This window comes from Haliotis asinina, chromosome 3 (genome assembly GCF_037392515.1).
Source record: "Haliotis asinina isolate JCU_RB_2024 chromosome 3, JCU_Hal_asi_v2, whole genome shotgun sequence".
NCBI classification, from domain to species: domain Eukaryota; kingdom Metazoa; phylum Mollusca; class Gastropoda; order Lepetellida; family Haliotidae; genus Haliotis; species Haliotis asinina.
Window position 1 is genome coordinate 61,320,194 of NC_090282.1, and position 21,335 is coordinate 61,341,528.

The following is a 21,335-nucleotide window of genomic DNA, read 5'->3' on the forward strand; positions in this document are numbered from 1 at the left end:
TGTTACTGTCAAACTTATCTATATTCAGAGACTAAGCCTTAGTCTACATCTGTCAGTGTTTTGTAATCTACATAATACGATAATACAGTGGACGACTACATCAGAATGTGTTAAAATATTTTTTGAACCAAATTCTATTTTAAGGACAAGTTGGCAATTTTACAATAGTTTTGCCTGTAGTTGTTCCAGGATCTGTTAGTCTTAAGTTCAAGAACCAAATTCAACAGGATTATGATCTTTTGTTGTGTCAAAAATATACCTGTCACTGTCTTACATCACTTTCTGATTTTTGTCGAAAGGTGACATGTAACCTAACCAACTTACTCTCAAAAGTGATGACAGTGGCACAGCAAAAGTGATCACATCCAGTGATTGAGGGAAAAACAAAGTGCCTTTGAGCATCGGAACCGGATATTGGCTGCACAAATATTAGCATCATCATAATAACAAAAACTTGACATTCATTCCAGCTTGAAGCCTTGGTCGTATCATTTACTGATTAATTTTTTTCTGCATTTGAAGCTGTAGAACATGAATCCTGATGTGCATATGGTGTGAATAAGTCCAGTTATGAAACAGTTTAATGTTTAGAACTCTATAAATCGATAACTTCACAAAATGAATATTAATCTGAAACACACAATAAAATGTAGACAACAACTCAAACAAGCCATAGTCATTCTATTATCAGCCTAAACATGAGCTGGATAGTTGATGTGAGCTAATTTTGTTTTTGTGTTTGTTATGTCATTGTTTATTTCCTTAGCCAATCAAATGCCAAGGAATCACTTTCAGTTTATTTATTGATGACAAACATGTGCATATCAAGTATAACATTCTGTTCTGTGACATTGAAGGCAACTGGTTGTCTGATGGTGATGGAGGGTATATGCTGTGTGGAAACATCACAGGAGCAGGGTAAGTGTAGTTCATTTCTGTGTTAACATAAGGGTTCTATATCACATCACACTTCTAATAATAAAATCACTGAGGCACTAGTAAATGTATATAACACTTACAGAACATGAAGATTAAATGGATAAAATACTTCATTGTTTATACCCTACACTGCAGCTGCTGGTTCACCTTTTAATGGACTTTGCACAAGAACATCACTGCAGTGGGAATAATTAAAGTGATTATCCATAATGTCTTGTCATTTGTTAGATATGTCCAACCTCTAGATGCCACTGAGGGTGATAGGGCATTTTGCATCATTACCTCATTCAATTCAACAGGGTTTCCTGTGTCTCTGATGTGATATTGCTGGAATCTTGCTGAAGTTGGTTGAAGACCACTCACTAACTCACTCACTTCAGGATCTTGATTTATTACAGTTAAATTATGCATTCATTAGCAAGCTACACCTACAAAAATAATACTGACAGGCATGGTCTGTCTTCTGCAGGCAATGCCCAACAAACTACACCTGTTTACCTGATATTGGAGAAAACCCAAATTCTGGCTATACTAACTTTGACCACTTTGGCTGGGCCATGCTGAATGCCTTCCAACTCATCACCCTGGACTTCTGGGAGGACACTTACAATAAGGTAGATAAATTTTTGTCTCCTCACACTTTTTTCATCCAAAAATTAAAACAACGTTATTGAAGGCTGAAATGTTGAAAATAATCTCTTGCATTCTTGGACACCAGAGAGACTTAGGATTGTGAGTTTGAATCACAGTTTTCCATAATTAGGTTTCTAGATATGTCAGCACCATAGTAAAGTTAAGTTGAGCTCTATTTCAGTATTATGCTTGCCTGCTGTGATATTACACAAAGAGCATAAAAGCACCCTTAAACCAAAATCTGTTATTCCTAAGTTCATGCATTGTTTTCTAGTTTTGCGATTGAAGGATGATGGTATTTTGATTGTCCATGAAGGTGATCCGAGCTAGTGGTCCCTGGAATTTGGTGTTCTTCATCCTGGTGGTATTCTTTGGCTCCTTCTACCTCATTAACCTCATGCTGGCTGTTGTCGCCATGTCCTACGAGGAGGAAGCAGTGCGTGCTGGGAAGGTAAGAATCTCTCAAATTTGTCAAGGGACCTCCGCTGAACGAGAGATTAGGGAGCAATCATTGCCTCTGGAAGCTACCTGAGAGCTGATTGGTCTTAAGATTGGTCATTTATCTTAATACCAGCCTAATGGCTTACAGTATGCCATATGACCAGTTTTTCTTGGAAAGAAAACCATTAACTGAAGCAAGATGTTAGAAACATTCAATGCTTATCTTTATCTTATTTTTTTTTTTTAGACAAATACGCATTTTGAGATGTTTTTGTGTGCTCATGAACTATGAGCTGCAATCTAAATTTCCAGAAAAATCATGCAGAAAATATTGTTTCCATGGAAATGTATTTTTCAGTGTGATAATTGTATTATGTAGGAATTTAAAGTCAGTCATAGAGCAAATTTGAATGTTTATGAGTTTACAGATTTTTTATTTCATTTGCACATTGTGTAATCACTTTCACTTGAATGTTGCATGGTTTATTGTCAGACATGGCATGTTCAGTGCATGTGTTGTAGTAAGTATGCAGCATGGTATCATCTAAATGTCTTTGATTCAGAACTAAAGTGAAGGGTTTTGGAAAGCATGAAGTGAAAGTTAATAGAATTAAGTGCAGGGAACTGTATTTAAAAGCCCTTTTGAACAGCAGTCTTTGTGTAACTTTGGTATGAAAAATGCCTGAATAAGTGAAGAAAATACACAGGAAACATTGCATGTTACCATTCACAGGAGAAAGAACGAGAAAAAGCTAGCCAAAGGAAAAAAATGAATCAAAATCCAATTTACGACTTAACAAAAATAACCATAGCAAGCAGGAAACTGAAAGGTGACGATAAGAAGAGGAAAGAGAAGAAGGCTGAATTGAAAAAAAATGATACACAAGGAACAGAGGCACTGAAACAGACCCAGAAAAAGCCTAGACCTCCAGTGAACCCTAAAAAACCAATGGTCAAGATACCGAGCAAGGACAGTGGCTACTCATCCAGAAGTCAGAACAGCAGTCGTTCTGTAGGGAGTAGGGTTCTCAAACACAGAGACAGTAGAGAGAGGCTCAAGAACCCAGAAGATGCTGAAACAGACAGTGAAGCTAGCAGCAGCATCAACTATGCCTTTAAGGGTACACTGATCAAGCAGAATAGCCGTGGTAATGTAAGTAACCTGAGAAATTTCAGTACAACAGGATTGTTGACTGGAAAATTAGTTTTATTTTAATTAAAGGCAAGGGGTTGTGGTATGGACTGGGAAAGATGAAGTCATGCTTGGCTACTATAATGAGTGTGTATAACAGATTTAGATGAATCTGTATTCTTTCATTAGCGTTAATGTACTTCAATATGGTATTGAATAGCAATGCCTTAATGCTTCATTATAATGTATTAATATTTCATTATAATTTCTTAACACTTCATCATAAATGTGTTAATACTAATTGTAATGTCTTAATGCTTCCTAATGAACACATGTTTGTTGGAACACAATAACTTAATTCTGGAAAATACGTTACAACTATGGATGAAAGATTGGATGGAAACTAAAAGAAAATTGCCAGTTTATTTAATATTATAGAAATGCTTACTAAATTTGATTTGCTCTTCTTATTCTTATGAGGATGTTCCAGACAGTCTTAAGCATTGTAGTAATTAAGTAATTCTATCCATGTACATAAACCTAGTAAGTAGATCTGACCCCAAAGTATCCATTTGCACTTTCATTAGTGCTTCTATCTTCCTAACTGTTATGTTTTTTCATCACCCCTTTATTGAAATATAATAAAAAAAAGTTCTGGTTCCTCAATGTTCAAAATTTTACTTTAATGTTTTTATTTTATGGGTTTATTTTCACCGGGTTTTTTTAGGTTTATTTTGAAATAGAGGTGCCATAAATAAATGGTCACATGACATAGCTGACTTAATGGTTTTACACTACTCAATTACAGATAAGTACATATTTTGCCAGTTGTTAAAAATCAATACAGAATAAAGAATATCAGGCAGTGTATTGTTGGCCCTCAAAATAAAGTGCATCAGGAAAATATTTCAATGTTCTTAATATTTCTGCAGATGTAAACAAAATGTAGACATTTTGCAATATACAGTTACACAAGATATCTGTGCGGGGCTTCTAGATATAATGGTAAACTGCAAACATCACAATGCTTAACTGATGTTGTATGCATGGACAAGCTAACTTGTGATTGAATTGCAGTGGCAGCATGCTAGAACATGGGGAAGTCGTATGAATGTGTTCCCAGGACCGTAACAGTCCACAACAAACTACATGCAAATGAGGATAAAATATAATCATTTGGTAGACTAATTAACTGAAAGAGTTTTGTACAATTTGCAGGGATTTTTGAAAGTGAGTACACCTCTGTGTTGCTTTGTGGGATGTGTTCGTTGTGTGTGATCTGGCATGTAGCAGTCTCCACTGTGTTGCACTAACCAACATCCTACTCCCACTCCACATTTTCTCAAAACAGTAATAGTTTGCAGAGAGGCTAATACAATCAATATTACTTTTGTACCTCATTGTTTTTCAACTGGACAGAGACAGACACACACACACAAATATTTTAATTAAATGGGATACCGATGGTTTGTATATTTTTTCATTTATCTGTGCTGAATTTGATTAATGTTAACTTTGTTGATAGTGAGGGATTGATACAAATGTCAAACCTTAAGCATATATATATTGCATAAAACAATTCATTTCATTGGCAAGAACGTATTTATACTTGACTGCATTTTACCAGTGGTGTTGTGTATTTGAATGTTTTGTCAGTGCTTGTATTTTGTAACCATGCATACATCTACTTTCCCTCTATGTTTCTTCTCTCCATTGTTGTTTTAAATGTGTCCATTAATTAGGGAAAGGCATATAAGGTTTGTCTGATAAGTTTGAAAGTACCAGTTATCATGATTTTGTTGCCCGTATTTTGGACCACCGTGCTTCTAATGCTCTCCTTTCTTCAGAGTTGCATGGGTGCAGTGGTCATATGCATGTGTGAAGGGTTGTGTCCCTTCGCTCTGCTAGGATCTGCTCATAACAAATTTGAAATCCTTGATCCTTGATCCTAATGAGGAAACCTGATTTTGCAGCAACAATAAGTTTGTGTTTGAACACAAATTTGGGGAAAATGTCAATGTCAGAAAACTTCTGATTTTGATAAGTTCTTGATTTGTTAACATCAGAGATTATCAGTGGGACAAAGTATTCAGAAAGATCATGGAAAAGTATGCACTGCACTTGTTTTCACCTTTGTCAAATAATAAGATCAACAAGAAAGAAAGAAGTTATAGAACTATAACCCTCAATCATCACAAACATCCAATGGCAGATCAGATCAGATGGGTGATATGTCATATTTTTCATACACATCACATGCACCCAAACAATGTTTCTAAAATCATAAAACTATCACTATTACTTGCAAACACCTTTCACCTGATGGTATATTTCACTGATAAAAATGAAAGCTGTGTGAAAGAAGTTTTAGAATAATAACTAGAAACACTCAAACAATGCAGTGTAGTATGTCAGTGGCTGATCACATCAAATCAACAATATGTCACATTTTTCGCACACCTCAAATACACCCTAACTTGTTGTTTAGATCACAAAACTATAACTATCACTTGCAAACACATTTTACCTGATAGGATATTTCCCTCATAAGAAATAAAGGTGTAGGTGAAAGATGTTTTTGAAGCAATAACTAGAAACACTTTGTAGTATTTCAGTGGCAGATCAGAACAGATTGGTGATATGTCATATTTTTCACACACCTCAAATACACCGTAACCATTGTTTTAAGTCATAAAACTATGACTGTTAATTTCAAATACCTTTCAACTAAAGGTATGTTTACCTTCTAGAAATTAAACGAATGTGTGAAAGAAGTTTTTATCGACACAATTTTGTCTATCTGCATGGTGAATCGGGAATGGAAGCCAATGAGCTATAACATACTGACTTGAAACTTTACTACAAATCTACTGTCCTAATACTAACACTAATAACAATTATTTGACTTAATCTGACGTGACAAAATAGTTATCTCATCTTGTACATGTAGGTTTTCAGTTGTCACAACACTCAGGGAATTTAATCAGCTCTTGAAAATAAACTGAGTTCAATCTTAAATACTAATTTTTTTTGAGCTGCCACCATATTAGCTACACTGGTTACATTATGACCCTTTCCCTCTGTATATAGTCTCCCTGCTAAGATGGCTCTGACAGACACAACATATCTGAAATATACTGTTTAAGGAGGTATTTATAACTCACCCACTCACAGATTGGTCATTGTTCAGGGCTCTGAGGTCAAAAGTAATAGGTCATTACATAAATCCTCTTGTCTGGGAAGTCTTTTAAACGTTTTTAAGTATTTTTCTGTGAATTATTCCCTACATTTCTGAACAAGCCATCTTTTAGGTTAAAAGACAGGTGTGACAAGTGGTTGTCAGGGTTTGTTACCACAATGGATCGGTAGGAGAGTTGAGATCTCATTATCAATTTATCATGGCTTAAGCTTGGCATCAAGTCAACTTCTGGGACAACAAACACCAAGAGATCAGTTCATTGTGTCAAGAGTTAGAGGTTTGTTTTGGCATTGGCACCAAAGGGACAGAATAGCTGGCAAACAGAGCCAACACAGACACAGACACACACAGACACAGACACACACACAGACACACACGCACACGCACACACAGACACACACACAGGCACACAGACACAGTCTTTTTCAAGGAAACTGTTGAAGGCTTCTACATAAATGCTGACATGTGATTTCGTTGAAATATGGGTGTCTTTCAGGAATATAAATCTGGTTTATTCCATCTAGGAAAAACGTAAGGTAACATACTAAATGATTTTCTTTGTAGGTTCTTGGAGGCAATGTTCTTTTTTTTTCACTCATGTGAGATGATGTGTTTGGTAATTAGGAAAACAGGGATGAAAATCTGATATGATATATCTGGAGTTGATGAAATGGGAGTGTAGTCAGTGTTTCAAATTGCTCCTAAAAGCATAGGTGACTTTTTCGTAGACTACATATTTCACTCACACAGACACACACAGACACAGACACACGCGCGCGCGCGCACGCACGCACGCACGCACGCACGCACGCACGCACACACACACACACGTTCTGATATCTACTGCTTTGGTGAAACCCACAAGTTCCAGTATGATGGGGGACAAATGTTAGAAACATAACTGGGAAAATACCTATTCAAAGTCACAATAACTTGTACAGTTATTTTGGTGCCATGTATGACTGGGCCACCTGTGTTCCTTGTGCAATACACCAGTTTACTATTCTAAACAATGGCAGAAATTCAATTTTGATACATCATTTGTTTTTACAGAATTGAAGGCTGTTAGTCATAAGTTAATAATTCTTATTGAGAATACAAGGCTAAAGGATTAATTCTAAGGGTATCTAATAGCCCTCTCATTCACCAACAACACTGTGTCAGATGGAGTGGGAAGCATCAGTGTTTATGAGTATTTGTTGTCTCAACAGTTGCAGATCAATAATGGTATTCCCTAGATAGGCATTGTTTCCATTTGAGGGATTTGTAGTGTACACTCACTGTTTGAAAGAGGCAAATTTACACTTGTCTGATCTCTGTGATGTCTTTGTGAGGATTTGATCTACCTCTTAGAAAATAATCATTGGTCACACTACGTACATATGTGGGCCAGGTGAATACAATTAAATACTGAATTATGAAGACTTGTTGTCCTTGCCATTTCATGTACACACATACAATCAATACTCTGTCAGATACCCTGTATCTGAGTGCAGTATGCTTTAGTAAGTCATGTATTCTCCTGGGAAATAGGGGCAGAAGGTGCAAACTATACATTAATTTATTGTTTTTTAAATGTTCATTACTGAAATGCAACAAGGATGTGTATGTTGTAGGTACTGTATTGTATGTTTTGTTTTGAAACAAATCATATTTTACCAATATTGATACAGCCATGTTGCTTTGTCAGGTAAATGACATGACATACATGTTACACAATCTTAGGTCGTGTAAGTCGGGTATTGGGTCTGGTTGTTCTGTAGCTGAATTAATATTTCATTGACTTTATAAAATATTGACTTAATCAAACAATGGTGTTGGTTAGGAAAGCCAGTGTTCAGAGGAAACATTCATTGTTTAAAGTTCAATCTACCTCCATGTAATTATTTGACTGTCTTCATTTGATGTGAAGTGAAAGGGACCAAATTAGTTCTAGTTTTGCACATTGTGGTGGCTGGTTTGGAAGTTAGGACACTGCTCTCATTTGCCTTGAGGAACTATTTTGATTGATGTATGATGCAGCATGTTCTATGAATTAAGTTTTGTCTGTGAGTTAATACAATGGGATATTGTAGCCTCTAAATACTGTGATATCCAAGTGTCGCTGACTGAACACGCAAATGAGGCCATTGTTAACACGTTTTGCTTTGAGTTTGAAGTCTTTCGCTGATTTTGAGCTGTTCCTACTTACTCTGGACCACCATTTTTCACTGGTCCTTAACAAAACATGCTAGACATGGAGACATGGTAATGACTGTGATGACTGCATGTAGATGGTTGCCCACAATGTCAGTCATTGGATTGCCTGCTCCACACTTAATTATTTACAGACTTGTGTCATAGTATTTATAGTATATACAGCATATATGTTGCTGAGTGTGATCTCAAATAAGAGCAGGGATTGGGATAGGAAGCTTTAACAGTGGACTGGTGTCAGGATTATTAGCCATTATATGAATTTAGGATGAGCCATTGCCCTTGTATCAATAATAAACTTCTTAATTTTAATGAGCCATTTTTTATTCTAATATGCAAAATGGTCATGGCCCTTGCCTTTCTCAATCCCTGCAAGAGTCTAACAAAACAAGAAGAAAATATTTGGATAACTGATAACAATCATGTTAGACTGGATAAGATAGATTACATTTTTTCAGAACTTTTTATGTGTCTGTGTGTGATATAGTAGTGCCCCTTGAAGTATTCCGCTTCTGTCCAGAGTGAAAGGACTATTGAGCTCAAACTATTGTACAGATACTTACCTGTTTGTATAGTAACAGCATTGTTTTGTTGTGTAGGTGTCTTCATCAGGAGTGATACTTGAGAGGGAATCCACCATAAGTGAACTCAACAGTCTTGCAGAGAACAAAGAGACAAGTGTTGTTATAATCAGAGGTACTTATTCCAATACTATTTTGTATAGTAATGGTGTTGACTGTGATTGTACTTATATTCCATTATTGAATTCCGCAAAACTAAGAACTTTTGGGCAAATGCAGTCCAGTTCAAAACAAAAGGAGAGAAAGGCCATACTAAAAGCAATCATGAACTCCTAATGAATGAGGCTTTTACTTTGAATCTGATGATGTATATCAACCTTTAAAAAATATCCACATTGAAACTAATCCCTCACCTGTCAGTAAGCATTATCACACATGTGAAATAATGTCCTCCTCAGTGCCCTGTAAAGCAGCTTAATGTAACTAGATCTGGTAATTGAGGTGTTCAAACTGGTTGTATTTTGGAGTGGAACCTGATGCAATTGTTAACGAGGACCTGGAGGTCTTGTAACACAAGTATGAGGTTTGGGGACCAACACAGATTATTCATATTACCAGAAAGATTATTATCTTGTGCTTCACAATGACAAAGTATGTCAGCAGAAATCATGTAGTTCAAAAAATGCAAACATCTGTTTTGACAGTCTTCAAAAACATAGCTCTATAGGAATACATACATCAACAGCTTATCGGCATTGTTTGAAAATATTCATGATTGGTTGCTCCTTTTAGAAAGATATTCAGGTAACTCAACAGTCATAAAATGACATTACAATACACAATATAGGTAAGCCTGTTGAACATTGGTTTGCAGTGTCAGCAATGATCCACAGTGACACTATGCACATGCTCTGCAAGGCCATGGATTAAGGGAACCTGATCACCCATTTCAATCAGCTGTGGGGGGTATTTAACGCATATTCCTATCACAGGAAGTGAAAAAAGGTGTATAGCTCCTCTCTGTCAAAAAAGTGTAAGAAAATCCTGGTAATCACGAGCCCATTATTCCCAAAAGCCTTCTTTCCAAATGATTAATGATAACTGTTAAGGATGTAAATACAGCTGACAGTGCCCTAATTCAGGATTCAGGAAGATCATACTTGTGACAGTGTAACTAGAAACTTATTCTATTGTTTCAAGAGAGTTCACTTTACAACAACTTCTTGTAAAGTGTAGCATTCATTTCGAATTCTCTGCATTGCAGCGTGATGTATTGGTTTGAAGAGAAGAGGGAAGAGTTAGAATTTTTTTTCTGAGTAATCATGTGATTTTTTTTTGTAAAATATGTTTAGAATGAAGTGCAGGTTAAATCATTGCTACAAGGTTCAGGTATTTAACTCTATGACAGCGGATGAAGACCCTGATGTTATTCCCGGCCCAAACGAACTTGTGGACAGAAACTGCAGCTGTTGCCGTAGCTGCTGCAAGTGTTTCATACCCCTGCTCCGCACTGAGGGCATGGTGTATGCCTTCATCAGTGACCCCCTCTTTGATCTGTTCATCACCCTCAGTATTATCCTCAACACAATCATCATGGCCCTGGAGCAGCATGGGCAGTCAGAACAGATGGATGTCCTCATCAAAGTTGCAAATTATGTGAGTCTTATTAAACTACTTGTATTATTATTTTTTTTCAGTGGCTCAACATGGGTCTTTGGCATTCTGAAGCATTTGTCATTGTTGCAAGATTATTGGCATTGTTTGGGTTCTGTGAGTTCCCCCATGGTTAGAGTGCTTTGTCAGTTACCATCTTTCTTGTTTTGAGTGTCACCCTCATTAACATTTGTTACTTCATTTCAAAACTGACATGGTATGACACTACTGATAGTGTCAGTCACTGATTTGTCTGGCCAAGACTGATATATTTACAGCCAGAATGAATCCTTGATTTCGGAATCCTACAACAAACAGAGAGACAATTATTTTATCCAACAACATGAATATGAGGATACCTGTGATTGCAATCCATTATGTCCTGAATATGTCATTTCAGGTGTTTACTGCTATCTTCATTCTTGAAGCAGTTTTGAAGCTGTATGCTCTCAACAAGTATTACTTTAAGAGTGGCTGGAATATCTTTGATCTGCTCATAGTGGTTGCCAGTATCATAGATTTAGGATTTGAAGAAGTGGATGGTCTGTCTGTCTTTAGGACATTCAGATTGGTAAGTTTTTCAAATGCATACATTATTCAATACAAATGGAGCTGCGTTTTTGCCGTTTATACTGAACTTGTTTGTAGATTTTAGAGGAAACATTGTTAATGGTTATAAAACTTCTCATTCTTATTTGTTTACCCGCTGTACCAAAACACAGAAAAAATTTTACAGTATGTGTTGTTTGAAATGTCCATCACAGTATACTGGCTATTCTGTACAATTCTAAAGAAAATATTTACTTGTTTTATGAAATAATTCACTGTATAAGAAACTTCTAATTGTCATTTTGAAATAATTCATAGTGTTAGAGACAGTTAACTTGTGACATTGTGTTATTTCTGTTGCATACTAGTTCATGTTTGTATACCTACAGCTCAGGGTGTTCAAGCTTGCACAGTCATGGCCAACGATGAGGATACTGCTGTCAATCATCTTGAGCACTCTGGGTGCCCTTGGAAACCTAACCATTGTGCTGGCTATCATTATCTACATCTTTGCTGTAACAGGCCTACAGTTATTTATGTCAACCTACACACCAGAAAAGTTTGCTCCTGACCCTCCACCGTAAGCTGTATTATAAATTAGTGGCATGAATGTTCAAGGGCAGAATATATCCTGGTATTCTTGGATACGCTAGAGACCTGTCTCATTATTGGTCACATGGCTTTATGGATAGAATCTCATGCTATCAACCACTTGGATGTCTGAACCATTCTCAGTTACTCTAAGGTTGATGTGACATAGCTGGAATACCCTTACTGACATATTGGTTTCTAGCTAGATGACAACCAAAATGATGTAATTATTTTGTGTAAATATAACATATAATCACTTGCTCAGAAACTTGCTCCTCATATCAGGTAGGATGTGCATTAAATGCTTGCAGTTGTACAAGATCAGAACAAGAGTCATGTATGAATCTCATCTACAGTCTGCATTATTTTTCCTTTACAGGAGATGGAATTTTAACAACATTCAACATGCTCTGATGATGATATTCCGTGTACTGTGTGGAGAATGGATTGAGCCGCTTTGGGCCTGCATGAAAGCCAACAATGAACTCTGTATGGTGGTCTTCCTGCCTGCTCTTGTGCTTGGCTACTTCATCGTAAGTTTGAAACAATGAGAAGCTTCTTATGCACAATGCGTATTACATGAGAAAGCTTGTAATATGTTCAAAACTACCTACATCTTAAAAATAGGGAAAAGCTCCAGGTTGTTGCCTCACAGCAGACTATAGATGGGTGTTCTTTAAATCTTGTAGTTAGCTAGACTATTTACTGTGTGAATTCCTGTACACTCCACTACTAAGACATGTAAATAAACAATTTTTTTAACAGCATGTAAACTATCAACTGTGATGTGACAAGCAAATAATATAACATTAAATATATGTAATGATATTTAAGGTCACCTGGACAGTCAGAAATGAATTTCTAACAAATAACAATTCTTGATATTCCAGGTCCTGAATCTGTTCTTGGCTCTGTTACTAAATGCATTTGCTACTGACTCCATTCGCAAGCACAAAGAAACAAACCAGGAAGAATCTCGACTAAAGCTGGCATGGCAGAGAATCAAAAGTCTTTGTTGTTGCTGCCTTGGCAAGAACATAAATTCAATAGAACCCAAGAAGAATGGCAAGGCATCAGAGGAAGAATCCACAAATGTGATAGATATTGATGAAAATGGGAAGGAAGTAAAGAGTGAGTTGGAGATTATTGTTTTATACCATATGAAGCTGTTTGTGTGCTGGAGTGCTTTTTATGAACATTAGGAATGGCAAGTTAATAGTAACTACTTTTAGGAAAGGTTTCAGTGCACAGTTTTTTATGAACCAGACCTAAATTGTCTTTTGCATCCCTTTCAGTAGAGAATGTTGTTCATGTTGTCGACCAGTATTAACTTACTAGTCAAAGTATCATATTTGAATTAGTGGCTATAGTCAGATGATTGGATCTTAATGCATAGATGTCTGAAGGACAAGAAAATTGTTGTTTGTATTTCCTGGTGGTGATGAGACCTGTATTATATGTTTAAGATGCTGATTCTGAGGCCAAACCTTCTACCAATGGAGTAACTAATAAATCTGAGGACTCAAAGAAAACACAGTCAAATGGGTCTGTCAAAGGCAAAAATGTAAAGGTAAGATTTTGAATAGAACAGACAGGACAGAAATAGTACCAAACTGTTTGGTAAAGGGCTATTTTGTTACCTGATATAATTTATGCAGGAAAAGTTTCCTATGTGGTCTGGTGTAGTGGAGGATGATTCAAAGCCACACTCAGCCCACCAAATTCTTGTTAAGGGACAGCATGGATTTCACACATCAAACCTAGACATTTTGTTATGAATGACTACTTCAACCTCTGGGTTACCCTGTGTTCCTATATTTCTGTTCAGCTCTGTATTCGCAGTAGTAGTGTTGAAATTATCAAAGGTTGGTTGCAATTACCAAACAATCAATCACAGTTTCTCATAACTGAGCCCTAATGATTTTGGAACTACTGTTTTAGTCTCTGAAACACTTGATGATGGAACCTATCTTCAACAATGCCAGGTCCTTCCATGTGTTTATTTTTTAGAAAACTCACTTCACTAACTGAAAAGTCATGACTGAATATTTCTTGAAGACTCCAGGATGTTTATGTATATGTTAGTCATCACTTTAAAGTAGCAAGTTGCATCATGTTATGCTTATCTGCAATGACAACCTGGATAGGTAAATCTGATGCTAAATGATGCTAACAGTTTGTTTTGGATGATTGTGGGTAATGAGGCAATCATCAATTGTGAGATTTCAACCAATTCCCAACACATAATTTGCAGTACATTACTGTAAGAGTAATATTGAATTCCTTAACACTACTGCTTAGTGAATGTTCATTATTACATAGTGTCTGTCCTGTTTGTCAGGAGGCCCAAGCAGCGTTTGATACCTCTCAAAAGAGGGCTCAGTTTTCAAGCTTTGAGGAGGCACGTCAAGCAGAGGCTGCGAGGAGGAAGAATGGTGAAGATGAAGATGGTCTTGCTCTCGGAGACACTGCATCCTCGCTGAAGAAGAACAATGAAATTGTGGTGCACAACTGCATGCCCCAAATCCTGTCTAAAAGGTAGGTTATAAGAAAGAAAACCTATACAATTATATGTACAATATGTTTATGACAAGTATGTAATCATTACATTTAATATCTATACATATGCCATTCTTACACCACTCTGCATTTGGATGCAGGATGCCCTGGTTGTCAAAATATGATAAGCCATCACGGTGGTACAGCATGCGGAAGTTTTTGGTGAAAGTTGCTGATAACAAAGTATTTGAGACAGCTGTTCTACTCACCATCTTTGCAAGTAGCATTACACTGGTGAGTGTTAGTTTTGTTAAAAATGTACATCTATATTATTGCATCAATGGTTCTTATCATTTTACTGAACTGTTTCGATTTTATTGTCTAAACATTGATGATGTGGATTCAACAGTTCATTCTGAAAGTCTCATAGTGACCAACGCTGTAATATTTCGGGGATGGGTGGCGTTACGCGAAGTGAAGGAGTTTTTGTGAGATGTACTTTATATTTGACTGTTTAATGTGCAGTTTAATCCATTTGAATGGAGCAACCGAATAATGGTGTTTTTGCAGACATAATTATTCATGACGTATAAATCTCCATCCTTTTCTGTCTAAATATCCATCCGACATTTTTCAGTAAAACCCATTTCAATTAGTTTATCAAGCTTCTCCAATGTGCAGACTCATTTGCCGAGTGTTGTTTATTTTCAGGCATTTGAGGATGTGACTCTTGATGAGAAGCCTTCACTGAAATTGGCTCTGTATTATCTGAACATCATTTTCTGTATTCTCTTCTCAATTGAGATGTTGATAAAGATGTTTGGCTATGGCTTGCACAAGTATTTTACAAGTTTTTGGACCATACTGGACTTCTGCATTGTGCTGGTAAGGATCTACTATATTACTCTCATATAGAAGATACTGCAGTGTAATATTTTTATGTCAATATTACACAAGTGTAATGCCGCTAGACGTATGACGTTATAATGATTCACAGTTCTGACGTCACAATACTAATGCCGCTGTCTCAATGATACTAGACCCTGCATGACTCACGGAAAGCTGAGAATCATCAGATGGTAGGCAGAGTAGTTGCAGATTCTATCAATTCGCGCTCGAGAGTAATAAGCAGAATACAAAACTCGCTTCTGTAAAAAAAATTGATTATTTTGCTGATAAGGATCTGCTTCTAAGTCATATGTTTAGTCATGTAACATCATCGGTTGTCTATTTGTTCCAAAGGCTGTGTCAGTGTATTTACTTTAGTCTTGTTCTGAGAACCTACAGATTTTGCAGGATTATTTAATGTGTGGTCTGTGTGCCTGACAATAGTTGTGTTTTTTTTATTTATGGCAGCAGCCAATGTGAAAATAGGTCCTCAGTAACCTACCAGGCATACATGAACTATCATTCCTCTTGATGGATCCAGAATAGTGACTTAATTAATCACTTGTCACCAAAATCTGACAGTGTTGGACATTGTTCATAATATCAATCACTCATTCATCTGGTACATTTTTCATTCTCAAGATTTTGCTGGGATATTGTTGAAGTGTGTTCTCTAAAAGTTCAAACAGAAACTCCCAATGACCTTTGTTAGCATTATGTATTTTCTGGCTCTGTCTATTTGCATATTCATCAAAACAATTAGCAGAACATGAAAGTGATTCTATCTGGCTTTATCAAAGATTGCTTATAGCATGCTCGCTAATTATTAGCAGGACAGGTGGAGCTCAGAAAATTATTCACCATCCAGTAACACTCTCAAGTTGTTATATCTGTTTCCTCATGATGTTAGGCTGCTTTTTTTCAAAAGTGACTAGGGCGGTAGGACTTTTTTTTTCAAATGGTGATAGAAAAATATGTGACAAGGGAGGAACACATTTTTGTTTGTTTTTTCTCTCTCAGAAATACAGCTTAGCAAGTTGAGCACATGTTAATGAGTAGTAGATTCAGTCACACTCATTCTTACAGACACTCATTCATACAGAAGACAAATAGATGACTGGGACGCAGCCAAGTAAAAATTATTTTTTTTAAATAGAAATACAGTATTGTTATGTTCACAAATAAAAGTGACGTGCTGATGCCCAGGAAACATTCACTTTTTCTATTTAGCCTTATGTAAATGATACTGACTGATAAATCTTGTTGTATTAAGAAAAGGCTGTACTATCTTTATTATATACTGAATCCAAAAAGATCCTTCACAACATGTATTTTTTTTTATTTCTCTGATGATACATCTATGTATCTGAAATGGGATCCCTATCTTTTGACTCTAGAAAAACGTTAGCAAAACCGATCCATTCGTCATGGAAATGATGTTTGTGCCAAATCAGGTTTTGCATATGCAGTCAATCACGTGATCTTCGCATCGAAGTTTTCTTCAATTGCACATGTTTGCATTGGCCTCAAGAACTGGAAAAAACACAGTTCTAATGGTATTTTGAATGCCACGATTATCAAATGTGCAACGTGAATGAGCCATTTGCATGTTGCAAGCGGGAAGATCAGTTATTGACATTGCAGGAGTATTGGGATGCACTCGTCATACTGTGTATGACTTGCAAGGTCGTCTACAACAAACTAGCATCACTTCTGATCACCCAAGGTCAGGTCGTCCATGTCTGACGTCACAAGCAGAAGACGGTCAAATCGTCCTACGTCACCTATGTGATAGATTTGTGCCGGCTACATGAACCAAGGCTGAGATGTTTAGAGGTCGACTGTCCTCACAGACCATTCGAAATTGGTTGCGGGCTGCCAATCTCCATTCTTGACATCCATATTGTGACTTGACATTCTGTATACCCATGTTTTAGAGCAGCAGTGTAGCCTAATGGAACTGATTGTGGCACTGTCAGTGTATCGAGTACATCATACAGATCTCAGTAATGAAATAATAACGATTTAACCATCTTACCATCTCTTGTTCTTTTATAGTGCCTTGAATGTGAAGTTTCTTTTTTGACTTTTTTTGACTTTTTTTATTATCATGTACCAGTGCTATTGTGTTTTTTTAAGTGATGAACACTTAAATACATTCGCTATCCTTACTATGTTTTGTCTTTCAGATATCCATCATCAGCTTGATAGCCGAGTCTCTGGGAATATCAAATATTGCAGCATTTAGATCACTGAGAACCTTACGAGCAATTCGACCTCTCAGAGCGATCTCTCGATGGCAGGGAATGAAGGTAACTTGAGTCACCTCACCTGACTTGGCTTTATCCACACCATGGAAAATTCTTTGTTATTGATTTTTCACTTGATCCTCCTGCCTTGGAGAATCTTTTTATATCTTGTTACTTTCTATACTAATACTTTTCTCTACAGCCACAGAGATGGTTTTTGGTATGCAAGGTAGAAAAAATATATTAGCACAACATTTTCAAAATGATTTCTTGTTAAGAAGAGTAAAATGACAAATCATAAAATGACAGAAACAAAGTGCTTGAGTGTTATGCACAATATGGGGGAAAGGTTGCATGTCATGTTGATCCAATTTGAATTGAAAAAATAAAAGTACCAACAGATAAAATGCTATTCTCAAAATACTGTATGATATTGAGGACATTATAAGTTGGCACATCCTTAAATCAAGTTGCAGAAATGGACTAAAATAGCTGTATACATTGGGTTACTAGATACATTTCGTAAGGAACATATTTCTGAGGTTCAACTAACTAAGTTCTAGACCAATCAGTAAGCAAATCCTATGGCACTTGTGTAGGCTAGGACATTTCTGACTTGCATCAGATTAACACATTTGTGGTGATTTCAGGTAAGGTGATGTGGCTGTCATCAGAGTGGTTTAAAGGTATCAAGTGGTCAGGCTCATAGACTTGGTTGATTGGACATGATCATATCCCAATATTGTGTTGAACACAGCTTATGGTATCAGGCATTGTCTTGTCTAGATTTTGTACAGCCATCAATTATATTACGTATTGCTGATCATCCATGATGAGGAACGAGGGATTATTATATCATGTATTTTGATCATGTTTCATTATTATATTCTGATTAGCTTGACATTGTGTATACATACTTTAAATTATTTATTGTCATATATACTTTGTATTGGCTCCTTGAAAGCAAGGCAGTTTTGCCTTCCGGGACAATTAAGCTTATCTTATATCATGAAAAGCTGGATTGTGAAGTTGGATTTAGATGTTGTATCCTTGAAGAGTAGGTTGACATTTTGTTATCCCCCGCAACGCGTTTTGCAGGGGTTTTAAAATGCACCCCGTCCCTGTACATTTATCTTTTCCGGAGCAGAACTCTAAAACTGTTCAATATTTCTTCACCAAACATGACACATAGATTGGTCTAGTGGTGTACTGGTGCCTTTTAATAGTTTTTTGGAATTCTGAATAAAATATTTTTGGCATTTCCATGACAAGAAGTATGACAGAAACTGGAGGTAATGTGGGGGATATTTATGACTGTTCTTCTTGTTTGATTGTAATCTTGCTTAACATCACAAGACTTTTCTGCCATTGGAGATGGTTTGCCAGAGTGACATATTGTATTTTCTAAATGATAAAATGTAACAAAAATAATGCCTTCTGCTCCTCCATCAGAATTATTTCTACTGAATTCAGTACTACTTTCATTGTGGACTGAGATGGTATTTATTCTTTTTATCAAATCTCATGTGGTTTGCATTTTGCATTCATTGCCATTTCTTATGCATTCAGAAGCCATATACTGGTATTCGACAAGTATATATCACTGACCATTGCTGTTCCAGATTGTGGTGAACGCCCTGATGTTGGCCATCCCAGCCATTGTGAATGTCATACTTGTGTGCCTGGTGTTCTGGCTCATCTTCAGTATCATGGGTGTCCAGTTCTTCTCGGGCAAGTTTTACAAGTGTGTGGATGCTAACTTGGAGAGAATTGATGCAGACATCATTGCCAACCGGAGCCAGTGTGAAGCAAACAGCCACCTGAACTACTCATGGCGAAACTCCCATGTCAACTTTGACAATGTCTTACAGGGTTATTTGGCCTTGTTTCAAGTTGTAAGTGTCACAGTAATTTCTGGAAAATTAAAATAAAATGGGATCCCAAATATCAGCAACATTTTGTTTCTGTGCTTCTCATGGCGTAAGTGCTCATGGCATTAGTTTTAATGACAAACTCCCACCCTTCAACTCCCATTACCTGAATACTCAGTGATGCAAGATTGCCCTTATTTCTCTTTTGACAGGCAACATTTGAAGGATGGATGGAGGTCATGATTGATGCTGTAGATGCAACTGGTGTAAGTAAATACTTCACTAAAAAGTATTATATTTAGAAATTGAAATAGCTGACTATTTGTGACTTTTACTTTATAAAATCCGAAGTGATATTTAAACCCATGTTACAGTCCATACATATCAACTGTCATCTATTGCCTTGTTTCAGATGTTGAGTTGATCTAGTAACATTTTCAGCACGCTACATATAAGACCCACCCTGTTGTGTTTTGAACCTAGAAAACAATGAATTCACATTTATTCTACATCCATTAATAGTAAATATTGGGTTTACTTTTTCTGTTTGTTCATATGTTCCCTATTTGACCATGAAGGAGACCAAAAGTTGAAATGGTGGTCTTGCAGTTGGTTAAGTTTGACTGAATTTGTTTTACAGAAAGTTTACTTATTCCAGATTGATCTCCAGCCAAAGGATGAGAACAACTTTGCGGCCTATTTGTATTTTGTGGGATTCATAATTTTTGGGGCTTTCTTCACACTGAACCTACTGATTGGTGTCATCATTGATAACTTCAATGTGCTGAAGAAAAAGGTAAGGCTTTTTACACATAGTGTCTGATACTCACTGCAGTAAGCTAATAGTATTCTCAGCATTCAGATGAGAGAAAGTTTGTTTTATGTTTGTTGAAACAGTGTTCTGTTGCACCACAGTGTATTCAGGCAAGGGAAGAGCCTGGAGTGACGCAGCTGTTAAACAATTAACATACATACAAACCATGAAAATTAGGGTTTGGGGTTCAAGTTTGTTATAACTGATTGTTGGCATGCGTTTGACATTTCCACTGTTCTGCAAACCATGGTGGCACCATAGATGCACCCATTTCATAAGTGAGCTAGGCAAATCAGTGGTTGTAATAATAACCCATGTCATGTCTTAAGGTTAACCTAGATGTAGGAAGTAAATTGTTAAATCAGTATATGACCACACTAGATGAATGGATGATTAGGATGCAATACGATTCCAGTGGCAGCAGCAATAAGTAAAAGGAATATGTATGTCAGTTCACTTAAAAATATACAGAATGTGTCACTGAATGAGACTCTGTCCTTGAATATAGAAACATGTGTCAGAAGCTGTCAGAAAGTTGGTATATTTGTCCTGCTTTTCAGTAAGTAGATGAGACACAAGTTAGGTGTTAAATAGGCACAGCCAACAAGCAATTCAGTCGTCTTGAAACTTCTCAAATGATATAGTCTGCAGTGAGTTTACAAAACTATAACTAACTAAATATAATTTACTATGTGCTGAGCACTATATTTGCTGCCACTTCACTCCCTACAGCAATATTGACTGCCAGCATCTCTCTTCACACGCACTAGGTAGACCTGTTTGCCTGAGATATCCCAAATGGATTGATGAATTGTGTTTATGTTGTAGTATGAAGGCAGCTACCTGGACATGTTCCTGACTTCAAGTCAGCGCAACTACTACAACACTCTTAAGAAGCTTGGCAACAAGAAACCTCAGAAAACCATCAAAAGACCAAAGGTATGTCAGCTGCATACATTTTCTGTGAATTATGTGCACACAATGGATTAGTCGTATTACAATACCAAACTATTAATTGGTTGTCCCTAGCTCTCTTTTCTGACTTTCCTATTTCTACTCATTATTACTCAGTAACAGTGGATGGTAGTCCCAGCCTTTGCATTAACAATTGTCAGCCTTCTTCTGTGACGTGTCCACCAGAAAAATAATAGCCAACATAA

General features: G+C 36.6%; 1 protein-coding gene across 1 annotated transcript in view; it reads left to right on the forward strand.

Annotated features, from left to right (window-relative positions):
• Positions 1 to 21,335, forward strand: part of LOC137278277 (sodium channel protein 1 brain-like) — a 66,968-nt gene that overhangs the window by 36,240 nt on the left and 9,393 nt on the right. The window contains exons 7-25 of the mRNA XM_067810517.1: positions 858 to 918; positions 1,409 to 1,553; positions 1,889 to 2,023; positions 2,747 to 3,166; positions 9,140 to 9,236; positions 10,470 to 10,717; positions 11,115 to 11,285; positions 11,653 to 11,843; positions 12,234 to 12,387; positions 12,745 to 12,985; positions 13,321 to 13,424; positions 14,196 to 14,392; positions 14,515 to 14,647; positions 15,065 to 15,238; positions 17,431 to 17,553; positions 19,113 to 19,385; positions 19,574 to 19,627; positions 20,020 to 20,157; positions 21,004 to 21,114. Of these exons, the coding sequence (XP_067666618.1) occupies positions 858 to 918; positions 1,409 to 1,553; positions 1,889 to 2,023; positions 2,747 to 3,166; positions 9,140 to 9,236; positions 10,470 to 10,717; positions 11,115 to 11,285; positions 11,653 to 11,843; positions 12,234 to 12,387; positions 12,745 to 12,985; positions 13,321 to 13,424; positions 14,196 to 14,392; positions 14,515 to 14,647; positions 15,065 to 15,238; positions 17,431 to 17,553; positions 19,113 to 19,385; positions 19,574 to 19,627; positions 20,020 to 20,157; positions 21,004 to 21,114 (3,170 nt within the window). The remainder of the gene's footprint in view (positions 1 to 857; positions 919 to 1,408; positions 1,554 to 1,888; positions 2,024 to 2,746; positions 3,167 to 9,139; positions 9,237 to 10,469; positions 10,718 to 11,114; positions 11,286 to 11,652; positions 11,844 to 12,233; positions 12,388 to 12,744; positions 12,986 to 13,320; positions 13,425 to 14,195; positions 14,393 to 14,514; positions 14,648 to 15,064; positions 15,239 to 17,430; positions 17,554 to 19,112; positions 19,386 to 19,573; positions 19,628 to 20,019; positions 20,158 to 21,003; positions 21,115 to 21,335) is intronic.